General features: G+C 32.1%; 1 protein-coding gene across 1 annotated transcript; it reads left to right on the top strand.

Annotated features, from left to right (window-relative positions):
* Positions 1-15,688: 15,688 nt before the first annotated feature.
* LOC124358746 lies at positions 15,689-21,729 on the top strand. Its single transcript, XM_046811044.1, has 3 exons — positions 15,689-15,850; positions 17,428-17,933; positions 20,072-21,729. The coding sequence occupies exons 2-3, from the start codon at positions 17,675-17,677 to the stop codon at positions 21,316-21,318; spliced, it is 1,506 nt and encodes a 501-aa protein (XP_046667000.1). The 5' UTR covers positions 15,689-15,850; positions 17,428-17,674; the 3' UTR covers positions 21,319-21,729.

Here is a 21,729-nt window from a genome sequence, read left to right as displayed (position 1 = left end):
CAATAGTAACATTGATATTCCTGCCCAATTACACAACACTATAACTAAAGCCATTTTTAGAGGTATAAAATGAAAAATAGGTTTTACATAGCGCATACTAAAAGTTACGAGAGACATTTGGTGTATTAAAGTTTAAATATAATTATATACTTTCATTAAATTTGTATTAATGAATTGTCATTAATACAAATTTAATGAATGTATATAATTATATTTAAACATTAATACACCAAATGTGTCTCGTAACTTTTAGTAATATATATAAGCTATTGCCATTTGTAATACAAATGTAATGAACATTTGAATATAATTTAAACGTTAATATTAATTCATATATATTAATATAATTAAAAGAGTATATTATTCATATTTCATTTAAATTTTTGAATTTAATGAATGTGTGTGTGTGTGTGTGTGTGTGTGTGTGTGTTTTTAAATAACCATATTAGAAACGTATTATTTAAACACCTATTTAAAGAAACTAAGTATAAAACATTGGTTATTTAAGGTTTCTGTTATAATTAAAAATGGTAAGAAATTAAATACCAACGAGTATATATTTATATAAATAAATCCTGTGATCCATATATTGATATTGTTCGCGCAATTGTTACGTTACGATAACCATAACATATGAATAGAAGATGAAATTAATTACTCACCAATGCTTGTATTGTAATCAGTGTGGTACGGTCGCTAACGTGACAGTATCGTGTATTACTTAAACAACTGTAGTAGGCTACTCGGAATTTTCCAAAAAAGTATTTTAATAATACATTACACAATAAAGGTGTCAAGATATTTATGAACACTTTGAACATCACTATCTGATGTTGGGCTACATATATCACACCGTTACTGTAATCTGAGTTAACTAAAATTTTTAATCTATGTTTTATAGCACAGATGAAGGTAAAGTAAAACATTGAAGGGAGTGTAACAGCTGTTATAATGGATCAGCTGTTTATTGTGTAGCTACTACACGTACAATTTCGAAGCCTCTTTCACAGTTGTCTTCGTAAAAACAAGTCGTAGATAACATTCTCCCCAATCTAGATATTATTAATGTTGTATTTATTAATTTGGAATTAATTACACTTATTTCGGAAAAAGGAGTGAGGTGTATATTTAAATGCCTATTAGATGCTGTCTATAGTATAACTTAAATTCGCAGCTCTCTAATTGGGATGTCTCAGGTTCGAGTCAAATCAGTTTCAAATTCGATGTAAATTAGCCAAAAAAGAGAACAAGATTCTGGAAAAACCCGTGTTTCAAACATATTTAACTACTACTATCTACAATTAATTATAATTATTTATTTAAAACACAGAAACATTTTATTTTGATATCAAAAGGTCTTACGAACAAGACACTTCTAAACCAATAATCCCTGTTCAAATATGATTATTCAATTTCTTATAGCGGTTTGACTAGCCTTGGGCTATTTCTTCAATAAACGAAAGATTCTTCGTGATTTCAAATACTCTTATGACTTGAACGGAGTTAGAATATTATACCATTCGTATCTTTCAATGGAAAGTAAATTGGAAACTGTATTGGATAAGATAAGCGGAAAAATATATTACAACACATTATATTTTTTTTATTTATAAAAAAGGTGCTCTATTTTAAAAGAATAAAACCACGAATTAGTACGAACTGAGGTTGAAAGCTCTTCAGCACAGTAAACAATGGTGAACAACTTGATTTACAACTGCTTAAATATTTTATACGGTATAGCCTATCTATATTGATTCCCCCACTGACGTAAAATAGGGCGGATATCCTGATACAATCGCCCGAAATCGTACAAAGTTTATAAGTAGTTTCAGCTGAGTCAGACAGCGAGGGCGTCACGCTCAATCTTCTAGGACAAATCAGAAGTTTCCGTGGAGCGATGACTAACATAGAGGGTTCCTTATCACAAAACATCATCACGACGGCTCCAATTATTTGATAAGAGCTATGTGACCGGCCTGTCATTATTTCTGTCAAATTAATATTGGACCACTATTACTGGCTAAGTGAATATGTACTATGTAACAAATAAACATATCGTATACACAATTAAATTACACTGTCAATGAAAATAGCCATCGTAACTAATTGCTATTATACTGTAAGATAAAAAGAGAGAAGACCAAGTAGTAAATTAAGTGGAAAGTAGTACATATTTGTTTGGCACAAGGAATCGTAAATTTACTAAATATGCAGGCCTGATGGCTGGATGTAGCAAGATTTATTTTCCTGTTGGATTACTGATGAAGATTTCCTGGAACATTATGTAAAACTTAGAGATTATAAAAACAAACGGAGAAGATGTCGTTATGTTCTATAGGAAATGCATAACGATAACTTGTTTTGTATCTCAACTCAAAAACCAGCCTGATAATCTTTTGTATTTTCAAGTATTTACTAATTTGTACAAATTTTCATACGAGATTTAAGAAAGAAAGTATGCCTTATCAGATAACTTCAGTGTTTGCTTATTGCTGAACGAATGGGGAAGGCCTCCAAAATTAAATATTTAAATAAAAAAATATTTTTAATAACTTTTTAATGCTAACATTTAGGATTATTAGAGGGACTTAAAGGGTTACCTGTGGCTTGCTACATTTCTAACAGCATATTTACGATTTATTGAACGATATAACGAACTTTGTATCTAAGTTATCGGATCTTAGATAACGCAGGTTCAAGTCCTGTCTGTGATCGTTACTCTTATTAACAGTGCCATTGATCTTGTACTGTATCAATTATCCCCCTTATTCAGTTTGATAAGATCGAAACATAGGCCAGTGGCATATAAGGGTGGATATAATAAGGAGTAAACATATTCCTTAAAAAAAGAGATATGAAGATAAATTGTAAATCACTAAATTGCACGTTTTCATCGTTAGTTACTGATATTCTCAAGAATGTTCATTCTCATTTACAGGATTGATATCCTACTCAATACAGTAATAATAAATACCAAGCCCGTAAACATTGTTCAGACAGCCACTCACATGTAATGTATTGGAAGGGTTAACCCTCTTTTTAATATGGTTTTAAGTTCCTGTTCAAGTGCAAAAGTTTGTTCTAACCCAATGAGCGCAAGGCCCTTTATTACAATTACAGAGCTCAGGGGCAGTCTGTTGGCGGGAACAAGGAACTCCAATAACCGTATTTTAGAAGGGGATCAGCCCACTTAAGGGGGACTTCAATTACTGCTAGAGAAACTGAACGTTGCTTATCAGGCTTGATGGAAGAGTTTACAGTTCTATAATATAAACTATGGTTGTGAATTTTGTAAAGACTAAAGAAGTATAATTGCGTAATGATATTAAAATACTCCTTAATGACACGTTTGACTTCTTTGCAAACATTTATTTCAGTGCTGTAAATGTTCTTGTTGAGGTATTTGTAAATACACACTAAGCACCTTAATATGGAAGAGATATTTTATATGTACATTAAAATCAAATGCAATGTATTTGATACAAACCATACATGACATCCTAATCCTAAAATTATTTTAAATGCGAAAGTGCCTTTGTTTGTTTGTTTTGCTATCATGCATAAACTATTCTACCGGTTGTACTGAAAAATATTACATGGACATTCCTAGGGTCCCTAGGATGAACTTAGGTGTATTCCTATTTCGTAAATCCTTTCGGGCCACACCCTGCTGGTTTTAAAGCAGCAAAAATCCCATCTTGGTCTCTAAAGTTGTGTAATGTAAATTTAAATAGCCAGTTAAATGTATTTAACTGTTATATGTAAACATTGTATTATGACAGCACGAATATATGTTTAATTATTTTAACGCATATTTTCAATTTGTTTACATTTATAGAGTTAGAAGCATAACAAAAGTAACAACACTTCCTATTTCAACATCGTGGCAACAAGACAAATTAATTTATTTATTCTGGGTCACAAAGCAATACACGCGACACTAAATGTAATTCTTAGACAGAAAATCGCCGAGGTGACGTGGCATCCATTTCTTACTGATGATGTATACCTGATTACGTATATAAATACTGATATAATTCCTAGATTGAACCGAGAAATAGTATGATATAGCGAACATGTATAAGGAAGGAAGAGCTTCACTGTATCATGTTTTATCTTTACATATGGATGGCAACTGTCATAATGTAAGTATTAAAATGTGTTAGTATTATTGATGTTAATTTGTTTTTTTTAATAACAAATATATATTGCGTTGAAAATATAATTATTTTGATCTATTAGTGCAAGATCTGAAAGAAGAATTACTCACTTTTGCTAAACTTCTGCTGCTCTGAATCATGTCCACTGTAAAATGGGTATCTGATGCACGATATATGACTAACTCCACTTTTAAAATATCACAAGAGCTTATCATATTAGATCACAAGTGCTTTCACTAAGAAAATTATGAACTTCGACTTTGGAGTTCCTCTACAATGATATAAAATAGTTCCAATGTTACTGAAATCGTGGGAATTATTCAAACAAATACACGGAATTTTGCATAGAAATTACGTACGAAGCCGTTGGTATGTGCTAGTAATACTATAAATTTGAACGTGCCTTTGTTTGTTTTGCATTCACGTGTAAAATATTCAATCGATAGAACTGAAACTTTACATGGATATTCTTTCGGTTCCTTGGATGAATATAAGCCTATTCTTATTTCAAAAATCCTCCGGTCTGCGAAAAAATTGAAAGAGCCTGTAAAATGTAATCAACTGTGTAAGCATTGTTTTTAGCAGCACAACCATATGTTTAATTAATTTAACCACTATTTTCAGTTTGTTTACATTTATAGTGCGTAAATTCTCTAAGAAGTAACCATTAGTTTTAATGCCGGTTTTACATTTGAGCGATTAGGTAAGCACTATACCTTACAAATATATTTAGAAATCTACCCTGAAAAATAAGATGGTCAGGATTGAGTCCGAAGACTCTCTTTGAAGCAGTCGGCAAGAACTAGAATGTCGGTTAGATCAAAGTTCGCTATACTGTACTTTCGAACTAATGTACCAAACCAGATCTAAATGTTCTAAAATATTAACAATATTGTTCAGTTTATAAAGGAAACAAACACGTAAATCCTGTCAATTTAGTCAACCTTTAACTGTAAATGTTTATCAAATATAAAGTATTCGATATAAAAAACAAAGTTACCATCAAACCAAAGAAACCATCTAACTTTAACCCTTTGGAGCACTCTGGTCCCATGGCGGAACCACCTTTTTAAATCGTTATATTCACTAGCTGCATAATGGTTCTACTGTGGGATCACTTGAAGACCCTGCTTAGTGCTACCATCTGTTGAGATATTCTGTAACTACGTCCACAACCTTCACCAGCAACACATATGTCCATTCCCACTTGTCAACGTCATGACTGCGTAGTGTTTTGGAGTGATGTTTCATCTATAATATTTTTGACCTTGTTATAAATAAAGGTAAGTCATATAGTGTTATTAATTCAATGTGTAGTATACTTCATAGTAGATTAAAGTAGTTAGCCTGTGAATTTATATATTTATTACAATTATATAGGCTGAAATATTGGTGTCCCACTATGGGACCACTGTGCCCAGCTGACATAAACCTAAAACATATTATGCATTTAGCGTACAAAAAACAGTTTTTGCAATGGAATCTTCATTTCTTGGGTATTTTTCAGATGGCTAGCAGAAGATGGAACGTGCAAGAGAGATCAATGAGGACGATCTTGTCTCTATATTCGAAGAAATACCAAGCGATATAGAATCTGAAGTTGGACTAGATGGTGAAGACATTGAGGAACAGGCTTGTATAAATGTAAATATTGTAGATGTAGATAATATAAAATATTGAAGAGCTGCCAATGTTTTATTGAGGATGATTCTGGGCACCAACAAGAGATTATTGATAATAATTTGGTTTTAACCAGATGATGCAAGACATGCACATATTGTTGATAGCAGCCCCGCAGAGCAAGAAAATGATAGGGAGGTTGAAAATGAGACTCCTCTTTGTCTTCGTTATCATGAATATGTAGGATATATATGTATAACTCATATGTCAAACGAAGAAATGAATATAAATTTGATAAAGTTTGTGGGCCAAACGTTTCAGATGATTTGACCCTTCCAGTTGATTTTTTTAATTCTATTTTCCCCCAGATGAGCTAGTTGAGCAAATTGTTTACCAAACAAACTTGTATTGTACACAAACAAAAAATGGGGCTACAAACTTCATTCCCACCAATGTAGAAGAAATGAAAACCTTTCTTGGTGTTAACATTCTCATGGGTATGAAAAAACTCCCCAGTTATAGGGATTACTGGTCCCTCTGATTCAACATTGCGAGACCCAATTATTTCACCTGCAATGTCTGTCAATCGATTTGGTTGGCTACTTACAAATTTGCATCTTAACGACAACAGCCAAATGCCAAAAAGAGACCAACCAAATTATGATAAGTTGTACAAATTAAGACCATTTTTAGATTCGCTCCTCGAAATCATTTCTTTCTTGTTATAATCCTAAAGAATACCAGACAGTTGACGAATCTATGATTAGATTCAAAGGCCGCTCAACTCTGAAGCAGTACATGCCTCTCAAACCCATCAAGAGAGGCTACAAAGTATGGGTGAGAGCTGACGAGTCGGGCTATATTTGTGAGTTCCAAATATATACAGGCAAAGTTGCAAGAGGTCAAACAGAGTCACTTCTTGGTGAAAGGGGTTGTAAAAAGATCTGACAGAAAAACTCTCAGGTTTCTAACCATAAAGTATTTTTTGACAATTTTTTCTCATCGGTAAATCTTCTCAAAGACCTCCAAGCCAAACAGATCCAAGCTTGCCGGTACTATACGCAAAGATAGGGTAAACCTTCCACACGATCTTGCTGACGACCATTACATGGTTAGAGGTGCTAGTGACTGGAGATCGACTGTTCCTGGCATTGTAGTTGTTACGTGGATGGACCAAAAGCCTGTTATGTTTATTTCAAACTACCACGATCCAACCGTTGAGACAACAGTAAAAAGGAAAATGAAAGATGGGACCAAGAATGATTTTAGCTGTCCAGTTGTTGGTAAAGGACTACAACAAGCACATGGGATATGTAGACAAAGCCGATCAGCTAAAAAAATGCTACCAAATAGACCGAAGGAGTAAGAAATGGTGGCATCGCATTTTTTTTCACTTCTTGGACATCTGTGTAGTGAACAGCTACATTTTATTTTGCATAAGAAGCGATGGCTCAACGTTATCCTTGAAACAATTTAGAATCGCTGTCAGCCAATCCCTTGGTCTAGCCAAGGGTGTTTCAAAGTTTACATGTTATTTATGGTTATATAAAACAGAAAAACACAACAAATATATAAGAAAAATTTTAAAAAATCAATTGCGTGCTTCAAAGGGTTAACTGTACACTTAAATTGAGTGATAAATCCCTTTTGATAGAAGTAGCCTTCGCCGATCTGTGACATATACGAGTATCTCCTTGATCTAGAAACAAGATAAAATCAACATTGGCGTCATACATATAATTCACTCGAGCGAGAAGTGCTCATACAAGTTCAAACTGTATCAAAACCTACAACACTGTGGGCGGAGCTAAGGGTAGTTGCTAGTTACTAACAAATACTTAATGTTTTCTTCTTACAACACAAACTCTCAAACAAAAAATATCTTTAAACGGTATATACCACTCTACACTGTCTGTTATTTTATAACAGACTGTTTTACATACAAAATGTATTAAGTACTGTATGGTAATTGACTCATTCTAAGTATGTATATAATTTGTATTAGAAAAAAAACACTCTATATATGCTCATGAAAATCAAAAATCTTTTTTATATACACAATTCCTAGCCCTTTACTGAGGAGATGGACTCGTATTAAATACGATGGCATTCAACCAATGCAAAGTATATTAATTATATTACATACGAGTGTTACGTTATTCTTTGACACGAGACACCAAATCGCATGATGAGGACAGTTTAGAACTTCTAATTAGTGCAAATGTGCAGTCGTTATGCATTATCCTTGATTATAAATAAAGGTGATTAAGGATATAATTTAAAACTTCATAAAATATGTTTTGCTAAAAATAACACATAGATACATACGCAGTGGTTGATAAGCTCTATATACAACAGTATTTATCTAAATTTTAACTTCTGCTGTATTTTATTTAAAGTCAATCCATACATCAGAACAATAGTTGACAGTTTATCCTAAACAAATTCTTTTTACCTGTGATTAATAAAACTGCGTCTTTGTATTCCTATATAAAATATATACATAACTCAGTATCACCAGTGTGCATGACAGCTTTTATGTGATTGATGATAGTAATAATGATCAAACTATGAAGTGAAGGTTAAACGAAAAGTTTCATAAGTTGCCAACACTGAGTAATTATTAGCCTGAGCAGTTTCTCGACAACTAATCAATATCTAGCTGCAGATTTGAACTCAGTACATTGCTTCTCACGAGCAAGACATTATCAGCCACTGTTGTGTTGCTGTACCAAATTTGTTGTAAACCACCTATAAGTATGGAGTAGCTGATAACAAAATTTTTAAAAAGATCTATAAAAACACGTTTGCTCTTCAACTACGTGACATAGAAAGTCTCATCGATATTACTCTTGCCACCATCATAGTTATATACGGGAGTACTATTTCAATATAATGAGGTTGTAATATAAATACATTTTTGAATTCTGCTTCAGATAGTTTCACAATACAATTGAGATTAACAATGCAATCTGACTTAGATTAATAGGTAATCTCCATGACTTATGTTTAGTATCGTACTAGCTATTAAAAACTACGGAAAAGTGTAATGTGATTGATAGTAGTGATAACTACAGAGACAGAGGCCTACTTGTATGTGCTTAGTTAAAAAGTACTATATGTACGTACATGCGTGCGTATGTGTACTAATGAAACTTTTGCATATTCTCTTTTTGCAGAAAGCTTAGAACGAAAATAGTTGTTTTGTAATGATAAAATCATGTAGAATTGTTATCATACATATAGAATAAACATTGTAAATCTTCCATGTATTCATAATTGTCATTATTAGTCCAATCCAAAATTTATAGTGCTTTTGCTTTGTGGTATCCTTTATAATCTTATGATCTTGTATCTTCCTTAGTCAATATTGTCAACTGACGTTGTTCATACATGTTTTTCTGATGTCTTGGATAAAACTATAAGAATTTCATTAAAGTCGTAAGATCTAGATCTCTGATAAAACAATAATCATATAGGAAAAGTTTCATGGCACTACAGATTTATGAGAAATGCAGGGAAAAGTTACATAGTTTGGGTCCATTCTCACCAATCTGGACTTTCTGCTGTCATTGTACTCTCAGTTATACGTTTGGGCCTTTTGACTTATAAAACATTCTTTTATTATATTTAGTTTAGTCTGTTCATAGTCATACTTTTTAGTGTGAAGGCTTTGTTTAACCTTATGCTGTATGGTTTGTGAAACGTGAAGAAAGGGGTAGATGTCAACCCTGGAAACGCAGTGTTCTATTTTTGTGACATATAATACTGGCAAATTTTCAAAATCATATAATTTGAAATCCATCGTCAATAAAAAAGTTTAAAGAAATAACAGAAAAAGGATTTTAGGATACAACTGATTTAGACTTTAGATTATAGTCAACGTTCTAAACGCGTTCTTTCCAGTGAAAGGAAGAAGAACATTGAAGAAATAAAAAAGACGAATATAAGCGGAAATAACAACCTGTGCGGAGTTACAATGTGACAAGTATGGGCAATGCGTAGATACAGCTCACGTCTCCTGTGTCAAAGGACTTGTGTCGAGGTGTCGGCCTACTGTAGGGGTGCCGCTGCCGGAGAGCGGCGAAATGTGACGGAGAACAAAGAAACGTTATAGCCGGGTAGACATTACACTAGATGTGTCACTGACAGCTCCACTGCTCTTTGTTACGCAATTTTGATGACTGGCTCTGATCTTGTTGTTTTGTATTTTCTGAAATTTCAGCACCTTTAAACAATGTTCTGTTATAGGTGATTGGTTCTTATTGATTGTCACCAATAACTTACTAAGAATATAAATGTAAGACGTAATGTACAACGGAAGGTGCTGACAAACAATTGACTGCGACAACTACTGATCTCCAACCTGACCATATTATATATGATATACTCTGGTGATCATAAGAACAATCATTATAATCTTGGAACATGGAGAAATAATTATACCATACTAATTAACTATACCAAGTTACATCACACATTTTAGATTTAATTTATTTAATTTCTACCAAGACAGACCCTAAGCATTGTATCAGACTACATAAAGAAGTAAAATGTAAATGAAATCAAAAGTACGTATATCTTTTTACGATAACAACACAAGGTGTTTGGTTATTGCAACATATGTTGAGACTGACGAGTACGTCGTTAACAGATAACAAACAGTGTTGGAAGCGGTGTTTTAGGGGGGCAAACGCAAATATCGAAATAGTCGGGGGATCCTAACTACTATATATTTAACGCTCTGTATGAATATGGAATTTTTCATTGTTTAGTAATTGTTTTATTTAAAAAAAAATTACATTTTCGTTCTTACTTTTGATTTCCAGAGTGCTTGGGCTCCAGTTCTAGTTTAGAATATTTTAAATGTTGAAAATATTGCAATCAGAGGAAACAAATATAGTTTATATTATAGCAAATAAATTGTACCCAAACTAATTGAAAGATATTTCCGCTCTTAGCAACCGTGGTGTTGAGACAATAGTTATCCGTCTCCTTTTGTATCGCACTTTATAAGGACATTCGGAGTCGTCAGATGACTGTATTGTAACATGAGGAAAATAAGTAACAATGATGACTTCCCTATAAACACCCTCTCCCTCTTGGCCTTTTAAACATTGCAAAGGCTCATTGAAAAGGATTTTTAAGAGTCGTATATGAAAGAGGAAGTGATGAGTGGGAAAACGAAGCGGCTGCATGGTTACTCTTAGTGAGTGTACTTTCAAAGTGAATCTTTTCTGGAAGATTCGTTATCGTCAAGAAAATTAAAAGTACATTTGTTCATAATATATATGATTAGGCGTGTAAAGGCCACACAATAGAAGTGAAAACGTAAAAACAATCACTTAATTCTCTCCTATTAATCCCATATAATCAATATAAACCCGGCAGCGTCAGCAGCATAGAGGGAATGGATGATAAGAAGAAAATAGGAGTTTATCCAAATATGAAAAATGGGTTGTGTGGTTTATCCTTATAAGTCGAATTTAATGACAATTTGGATAAAGTAAAGTATAATTAAGGGTCATTTACGTTTCTATTTAATATGCTTAAAGCAGTTGATACATTCTGAAATCTTAGGATATTTTCTACGAAATACCATAGACATTTATTTGCCTTTACATTTCTTAATTTAGTTATAAAGAATATAACTAAAAGTTTATTATTCTGTTTATAACGGAATAATTTTGTTTACACGTGAAACTTACAGGAACAATAAACCGTAGGACACAAAGTGAGAATATAAGTTCAAAAGATCATTGTAAGGTATTAAGCCAATAACAACAATGGCTATTGTGTTTAATAACAACAGTGGTTAATTATTAACCTAATGGCTTTGCACACTGGTTTAACAACTTCAACATGTGTGCATCTCATGACACTAAAATGCATTTTTTCCTTTAAGAAGTATAATAATACTTCTTCATAAAGAAGAACAATATAAATGAAATCAAATATATTACTACAATCTATATATTATCAGTTTTACTTTACCTTTCTCAATAATATTTAAAACTGCATAAATACCAACATATTTTTTAAAGCGATTAAGGAAACGTCCTAAATTTTCATCAATTCCATGAAAAGTATTCTTACATATGTATACCTAAATAGCCTACAGCTATTTGGCAAGGCAGAATCTTGGCAAAATAATTGAAAACAATGTCAAAAGGGGAAACACTGAGTCGGAGGATGAGTGACACATTTGGACAGTCTTATTATCCGAGTAATTATATTACTGTCAGTCTTTACCCCTGCTCTTTTGAAACACCAGAAAGCGACTTTAAAAGATGTGTTTCTCCAAAAGTGCCCTATTATCAATGTGTAATAGGGTAGCTTACAATATAACCGAGTTTAAAAAAAATATCATGCTTATAAAATTTAACTGTAACAAACTGTATTTCTCTAGGTAGTTTTTAGATGTTTAAAAATAAAATCAAAACGTGGATCTAATTTAGTCCAGAGGCATCCCTAATGGTTAGAAAAGGGAAGAATTGAATTAAATAGATAATAAATAGTATTGAAGTTATTTTATAACTAACAATTAAAAGTTTTACATTAATTTAGGACTTAACAGTCGAAACAAAACTCGGGAAGCGTTCCTTGTAGAGTTACTCAAGAATCGTATACGTAAGCATAACAGTTTAATGGAAATCGAAATTTGCATGAAAATTAATTTCTAAATAAGTAACACTGAATTCAATTATGGTACATGTCACTCCTTGGGATTTAGCTTAAGTGTAAACGAATATTTTTACAGTGGTCTTGTAGGTAAACATGGTGGCGACAAGAAAATGGTAGAATAAAGAAATTTGTAAACAAACAGAGTATATTCATATGTTTTAACATTTTACATTTTTATCAATACAGTATAAAGAAAAAATGAATAAGGCTAGAAAGTTAGTTTTAGAAGTCTATACTTTGACCCTAGAGATACTCAACGAAACCTGTTATGTGACGTGGTGTGGCATATACATAGCTGTTTATTGAGAAATTAATGAAAACTAACATAACATTATTATATTGTAAAATTAAAATAATGTTACTTTGGTTTTATTATAATGATTATTAATTAGATAGTAATTATTTATTATTGTTACACAATGATTTAAATTAGGCTGATACTGTTAAACTGTTAGATATACACAATGTTTGTTTTAAGGTGATTATAGTATATACCAATAATTATACGTTTATTTTAAAGAATTGAGTTTTACACTATTGTTATTTTTTAATTTGAGCATTTTGCAAATTTCGAATTTTTATTAAAAGTGTACATACCACATATGTATTGGAATAATACCCCAATGATAAATTGGAAACAAAGTTTGTATTCTTCCATATTAAAGTAAGATTTACACAATACTTTAAGGGGGGTAGTACACCATTAAATGTAAAAAATTTCGTTATTTATTTTTTTCATTATAATTGTTTACTAGTATGTGTTGCTGATCAATGCAGTAATCAAATTAATGATGATAGTCTTGATTTTTAGGTGAATTGTGACAAAAAAAAAAAAATACAATACATGATGCTTTTTTTTACAAAATCCAAATCTTGGTTACTCACTACACTCTCGTGATTTTTAGATTTCGTTTTCTGTGAATAATTCATACAGTAGGATTCAGTAGTGTTTTGCCTTTACAATCTGTGAATTTGTTTCTTATTTCTATTTTAACAGGCCTAGGGCTTTTGGTTCAATGTATTGTTTGTTTACATTACTTGAGTGAAGAGTAGTTGTCAAACATTTACGTTTTCAGTGTTCAAGTAATTGAAAATAGATTGACAGACTCTATGAAACTAGGTGTAGGGTGTGTTTAATGCTTAGAGCTAGAGGCCATGCTGTTGAAATCCCAATTAGTATCAATGATGAAAGGTTTTTGGGCAGTATGGAACCACAAGGGGGGACCAAGTTCGGATGAGAAACCACTTCACCTACCATTTTTGTCCGGACTGGGCCCACGAAATCCTGGCCAGGTAAGTACAGCAGGACAGTACTCTATATCTAATGACTCGGATAACAACTTTTAAAACATAAAAATACAAATGCCATACCCTATAATGGATTCCATTAAACCAATATTCGTAGATCTGACAAAGCCTGAATTTTTAAGAAGATGTTTAAAAGGAAAGACCAAAACGCTATCGAGAGTCATACACAACAATGTGCTTTGGAACATCTGCCCTAAAAAAAAAGGTTTTGCTGGAAGAACAGTTTTAAAATATTGCCAGCACATGAAGCATCTTTGATTTATAATGAAGGGCATTTAGGTAGGTTAAAGTTTCTTACTCATTTATCCATGACTCGGGGACTTTCTGTGAAGAATTGTTGATAAAATTGTTGAGATCCGTGTGCGCGCATTGCTAAAGAAAGTTGAAAATTAAAGTTTGTAAGCCAGAAGAGCCTGGAAGGAGATAAAGACTAGACCAGCAAAGGAGATTTTAAAAAAGTAGAAGGTTGATGTAACATATGCACATATTGCAGCAGGGTCTTTTTAATGTAAGATAAAAACATCATTTTTAATAGTTTAACTTTAACGGTGGTTTTTCCCAAAGTTATCTTTTGCATGATTTACCCTACTTTTTACATGATTTCTCAATAAGTATTCTAGATATCCTTACCAAATTTTTCAGGCGGAGGTTTTATAACATATAGCTATAGCATGCGAACTAGGATTTTCATAAATGAATCAATAATTTATTAAGGTAAATAAATGTTGTTTTTTATAAATTATGTTTATTTTGTAATTTATATTTTTTTAATTATTTATTTTAACATTTGACCAATATCTTTAGTTCATGCCATAGCCCTACGTCTAACAAAACAGACTGATACCAAATTTATGTGTGAAACTTTTAATTTGAGCGTTCGGTTAATAATATGCGAACGTAAACTTTATGTTGTAAAAAACTTAAAAAAATGAATTTGCGAAGTCCAATTATTTGTTAATAAATAAAGCTACGTAAAAAAACAAAAAAAGTTATAACTCAGTAATAGAATAAAAATATTTTATAAAAATAATTTTTAAATAAACGGAAGTATATATCTACTTACCCACAAAATTTCATATGTGTAGGTATATCAGTAGTTGCACAAGAAATAAATTTGTAAATGCAAGCAGAAAGGTTTACTACCCCCCTGCAACATGGTTTAAGATAATTACGTTTCCGCAAAATATTCTTAATAATGAGACCTTTAAAATGATGCATCACACGGAATATTAAAATTAAATAAATTTTTTAATATATATATATATATATATGTATATATATTATACTATAATATATTACTATATAGATATACTATATATTTTATATATATATATATATATATATATATATATATATAGTATATATATGTACTATATATATTACTATTGTTATACACACTTGATACATCGATACTGCAGGTGTGGTCTGACGCATACTCGGCATTTCACGATCAAAACATCATTTTATACTTACGCATTTAGACGTTGTGTTACACTTTTATATGAAGCTATATCTGCATTGAAAGCTTTTCTGTCGACTCCATAAGTAAAGAATGCTCCATCCTCTTGGCTAGACAAAGAATTATCTACGACAAATTGTTGCTTTCGTTATTTCCAGACTTCAAAAAATGATTGCTCACTATCACTAATCTTCCATATGTTTCGAAATTCTTATACAAAAGAAAGCATTATAATGGTTAAGAAAAAAGATTTTCTCGTTTTTATAGAAATATTTCAAGTATACAGGTACAAAAATTATGTATGCATGTACTTTCCCACATATAAGAGATTAAAATGTAGTGTATTTATAACTGTTGTTCTGCGTACGTAAACAGCAGCTGGACGACTAGAGTGGTTATGTCCAATTTTTGATATTTTTTAATCAGCTGTTATTTTCACATGTTTATTTACCTACTTGTAATCTTTTACATAATAGTAGACAATAATTCCTGTGTTCTCAAAACTCTATTTAGAACAGTATAAGTTCGAGTATGTGATTTAATTAGGTATATTGTAGCCTTCTCGATCTGATAATTTATTACAACGTTGGAGATAAAACTTTAAGATTCAAGCCTAAAGGTATTTTAAATATTCATTTATGTACATATTATTTCTGTTGTTGAAGTATGTAAAAATGACGCTGGCAATTGTAGTAGTCCAGGTCAAACGGGAATACTGCTGGATCATTGCCTAATATAATTTTATTCTACAGTAAAAAAAAAAACGGTACTTTGGGATTATACAGACCACACCAGTATGAAGAACACAAAAATATAAATTTATAGAAACAAACATGATAGAACGAAAAAACAACTCTTTAATTACAAAATTACAAACTTACAACAATTATCAATGGGGTCAGATTCCGTTATATGCCCCCAACGCTCAAACCTTTTTCAATGAACTTAGAACGTTATAAAACGATGTAGTTGAGTAACAGAACTAACATTCCATGAATCAACAAGCATTTCCAGGTATTGTGATCGGTATTGTTGTCGCTGTTATCTTATCTTTCTCGAGAATCCCGATTACGGCAGGCCGCGCGGCATCACATGATTATTTAAGTTTTTTGCACGGTACATAATTGCCTTTCCATTACAATTCAATTTATATTTCTGATCAGCCCCTCTAGAATTTGATATTTTACTGATAGGTACTATCTCGAGGGATGTTTTTCTTTCGTTGACATCAGCGCGGGCTTCGGCGGGATGGCGGAGGCACTCGCATTTTGGGTGGCGGAGTGTGATCAAGAATAAAAACAAGTTTTGTGTGTTCTTTTTCAATAAAAAGTTTAGTTTTTGTTTGGTAATGTTTGTTTTTGTTGAATTTTTGTGTTTGAAGAAATGTAGGGGTAAAACACGGAAGTACAACAAAGCGACGCACCAGCTGAACGGGCGGTGAGACTCTGCTATCACGTTATCTACTAGACCGCTCGACTTTGACCTCTGTCTGAGGATGGGGAGGGGTTTGCGATAAGACAATTCCTGTTTTATATTGACGAAATATTGTTCTACGCTAATCTAGTAATCAGTAGAATCAAAATGTCAAATAACGATTCATGTCTGGGTGTGGTCGGTATAATCCCAAAGTACCAAAAAAACTAGTGTATGTTAACGATATTATTCCACTTATTTTCAAGGTACTATCGGTTCAGATATATGATTCGAGTATGGAAAAGTACCGGATCTTAAGTTTTTGAAATTTGACACTATTATAAAATTAATCAATACAAATTTTTCCACATACATTTAAGCCTTATTGGTAATATTTATTAGCAGCAACATGGCCTGAAAATAAATGTTAAGAGCCCAACTTAGAGATTTAGAAATTCTAATTTCCTTGACTAGATAATATTTTACTAGAACAAAAACATCACACTTTACTGAATCTTGTCTTATTCCCTTTTTTAAGAATCTCACACAAGATTATGCGCTTTTAATGTGTGAGGAAGAGGACTAAAAATCATATAATGTTTAATATTAATAAAAGCACAATGGTATGAGTCTCTTTGATAGGCTCCTAGTGAGTAATTATCTATAACAGACAAATTGGAAAGTTAAAAAAGTAATTAGAATATTACCATTTATGTTTGTAGACTAAGTTTAAAACGTTTTCATTATCCTTGTTTATTTAAGACAATTTATAAATATTTTCAGAGAGCCTTCTAGTCTGATATGGAGATTAATTAGAAACCGCATATTGTAATGTGGCCCATATTGTGGAGTAATTAAGCACACCGAGCAATTGTAAAACAATAATAATGTGAATGAACTGTCGCTAGACTCAAATGATAACCATTGAAATATTACAATACGTTTTAAACATGCAAATCTAACCAAAGAACTACGCACAGATATTGATAATAATGAAGAGGTGGTTAAAAAAAAGTTAAATAAATCCGTAATGTCAAGTGACAGTGATATCGAGGTGATTCCTGTGATAAAGGACATTCCTATTATTGAAATTTCTGACGATGCAGATGACGACATAGAGATAGAAAACTTGGTGAAATTAGTTGATGTTTCCGGTAATTCCGATGAATGCTATGAGACGAAGGTAGACAGGCTTTTGAACGCTTGCAACTTGAAAGCTGAGATTGACAAAGTTAGACGAAATGGTGCTTTCAATGATCTGGGTCCATTTTACATCGACAGAAGATTGGGTAAGTTAATATTCATAACTTTTTAATATTGTGATTAAAATAAATTCTAGCATAACTATGAGTACAATAACTTCACTCACTTTTGAAGGAACTGAGTTAGACCAATAAGTAAATTATAATAAGATATAATTATTATAATAAACTATATTTCATTCTATTTCATAAAAATTATAAAACCAATTAAGCATTGTAAATAGTATTGTTTATTGAATTTATATTTATTTTTCCATTTAAAGAAATGTAATTCATTGTTCAATAATCATACTTCCACTTCATAACCTGTAAAACAAACTTTGATGGAACTATATTAAAATGATTCATTGAATTTGGTTTAAAGGCATTATATAAAATCCTAACCGTCCTATTCGGCATTTTAAGCGAGTAACTCGTTATTATAAAAATTTTAATGTATTAAATAATATCAAAACACTAAATAGTGAAATATAAACAGAATAAACAAGTGGTAATTTCCAGAATATTCGGATGTTTTGAATTAATTGGGCTTCAATTAATTTTTTTTAATTCAGATTAAATACAACAGTTTTATAAGATATAAATCGTAATATTGTTTATCAAAGCCGTAATATTGACATTGAGTTGACGATCATTTTTAAACTGTGAGATAATTAATAAATATACCAAACTCGTTCACAAAATTGTTATAGTTCAAATTGTCCACCTGAAAGAGACAATGCGAACACCTCTTCACCAAGAATAAACTGGATGGCTCCTGAATAACCAGACAAACCTCATTTGTAGTCTGAGCGTCTCTGATGTCGCAACGTTATAACGATGTTTTAAGCGTCTTCACATGTCTTATTTGTGAATATCTTCACACGGACGTGGAGTCCTGATTCCAAAAGCCTGTTCAAAAGTCTGCGAAAATGTCCACCGCTGCACTAAACGGAAGATGAAATTGAGCTAAATTCAACATTGAATCAATCCTTCCCACCATAAATGTGTTATGTGTAAAAACTGTCCAGGTGGAGATCCAGTTTAAAACAAACAAAGGTTTTTGCATGAATTTAAATAAAACAAAACTAACTGCAGAATACATTTAATTTCAGGTCAGATTCTGCAATTATCTTGGTGAGCAGTCAAAATTTAAATGATCAAGACGTTTTTTCTTCAACACATGTGTACACTCTCTACATTTATGAAGCTTCTTGATCCCTTTAAACTTACTCTATCACTCTAGCAGGGATAAGGTGATTTCCTATAGAACCTTTTAAAAATGTTTCTTTTAGATTTCCTTATCCACACTGTTACACATTTAGTTTTTTTTAATAGCTTTTCCAATCCTGGTTATTTTAATCTCTGTAATAACATGAACACATTGTGCCCCATCCCTGCCAGGTGAATTTTCTACCAGCCTTATCTACAGGCTTATTTAATTACTTGTCTTCCCAATACTTAACCCAATGTACAAACAATTATATATCAGATGACCTTTTGTTCCATAGATATTCAAAACCGAACTCAATATTAACAAAATTGATTGATGCATCCAACCTAATCGGTCTTCTTGGATTCATTTGAGGGTTGCTGTGACCACGTCTTCATCTGAGGATAAAGTTTATGATTCCGTTACCAGAAAGCTAGAGAACCTCAGATACTGCCCATATTATAATCTGATCGCCGATGATAAGAGTTGCTCAATATGACATAAATAATTTCTAACACTAGTAGCCGATGGTGTGCGGACTTTCAAAGCATCAATTTTCTGATTGCCTGATTGCGTATTCTTTGCCTAACAGTGCTGAAACACTCTTTTAGTTACAAATATATACCATGCGTGCTACTCTCAACTGGCTTTCATCAAATTATGGTAGATGAGGCTAGGTGACATAAATCTGCTTTTAGTGTGCCAAGTCGTCATTTTGAGTATTTACATATAACTTTGCGATGTATAAAATGCTCGCAATGTCTCCGGGAACTTTATTGATTCGTTGTTAATGTAATCAGTGACGAATGTATTTATACCGCATTATATTTTTTTACGGTTTGCATTCACATTTGGCACTAACAAGAGAATTTTAAACATTCAGTTGAATCCCACACAATTAGTAATTAAATTGTAATAGATATATAATTCTCTTTTAAATCAATCTTTTGTAATTATGTGATAAAATTTTCAGTGCCTGTGAATATTTACCAAGAAGGTCTTATTATCAACATGTGGAATCCTGAAATATTACTTGAAGAAATATGCCATCTTTGTCGTTGGACCAGGCCAACATATAAAGCATTACACTTTATTCCAACTGGAGGATTTCGATGTAGTGTGTGGGTCAATGGTGTAGAATTTATTCCAACAATGCTCGCAAGGACACCAGCATCAGGCAACGAACTTGCTGCAGCTCATTTCCTTCAATTTCTTGGGTTTCATATAAGTATGGAGAATCTAAATCTATATAATGATTGGGAACATATCGACAAAGCTAAACTGGATATGCGTCTAAGAGAGTTGAGAGCCGATTTGAGTTCCAGAATTAGATTGTTTAAACTTGGTACTCGTGGGTATGAACAATTAGCTAAGAAAAGAAAACATTTAATGAAAATAAAGGTTAGCCATTTATTGGTACGTCAATGTCAAAAATCCTTTGCAAATATGAATAGTTTGTTTCATATGTTACGAAAAAGGTTGACGCCTTTGCATAGTAAAGATAAGCACTTTCTGATATGTACTAACAAACCGCAGAGAATAAATATTCACAGAAATCGATTGTATGATATCGATATGAAACATCGTTTATTAAGCAATACAGACTGCGTTGATAATACGCAATTACCAGAGTGCAGCCAAACATTTAGTTCACTTAATGTAAAATCTGATATTGAAATGTGGGAAGAATCCTTGGATAGCCAAATAGAAGACGCAGAAAAAAGTAATTTTCATGATTTTGATTTCTGCGTCGAGCAAGATATTAATCTCTCCACAACAGAAAATATGTATCGTTCTTCGACTTTATCGGAAAGTTATGATTTGAGACAGAAGTTGACCAATAAAGTATTCGGTGAACCTAAATCAAACTCAAGTTATTTAAATGCATGCCACGAATATTTACAGAGTAAATCAACACTCCTTACAAACATAAAGAAAGAACATCGTGGAATTAAACGTCAATGGGGAAGTAAAACGTCTTTGGCAATGGAACAAAAACACTTCAAAAATGCTCGATACGCTCCAAAATCTCCAAAACGCTCCCTGCATTCCAGGTTAGGCATCAAGCAAGAACAAATCAAAATTGAAGGAATTAATTTGGGAACTTTATCCCATACTAAAACTGCTCGCAATGCAAGCCGTAGTGACCGCAGTCGAAGCCCGATTCTAAGAGGTATCTCTGAACACAATATTTGCAATATAAAGCAAGAAAAATGTTAAACCGCACCATTCACACTAGTTTGAGTACTTGCAGTGAAAATTGTTCAGTAGCTGAATTAAAGGTTTTAGTAATGTAAGTGCAGATTTAGAAGTATTACTTTATAAGGCAGCCTCATTGACCATACCTTTTTTCTGATTACACTTAAAGAGACCTGCCTAAAAATTTGAGACCAACAGGAAAACAGTTATGCATGAATCTATCGGAACCAGAGATTTATTTCTTATGTACAAATAGATTTATAAAGCTATACTGTTACACTTTATTAGATGCTCGTGGTTTCCTCTAAATACAATAATTTAACATAATATTTTCTGTTATCTATACAACAACCTGTCCAATTTTCAAACAAATCTGGCCTCAAATTTCAACACATGTGTAATAAATAAATGAAGTTTAAAATTTGAAGCATA

Source organism: Homalodisca vitripennis, chromosome 3 (genome assembly GCF_021130785.1).
Source record: "Homalodisca vitripennis isolate AUS2020 chromosome 3, UT_GWSS_2.1, whole genome shotgun sequence".
Lineage (NCBI taxonomy): Eukaryota > Metazoa > Arthropoda > Insecta > Hemiptera > Cicadellidae > Homalodisca > Homalodisca vitripennis.
Note: the sequence above shows the minus strand (reverse complement) of the source record. Positions and strands in the feature narration are given on the sequence as shown.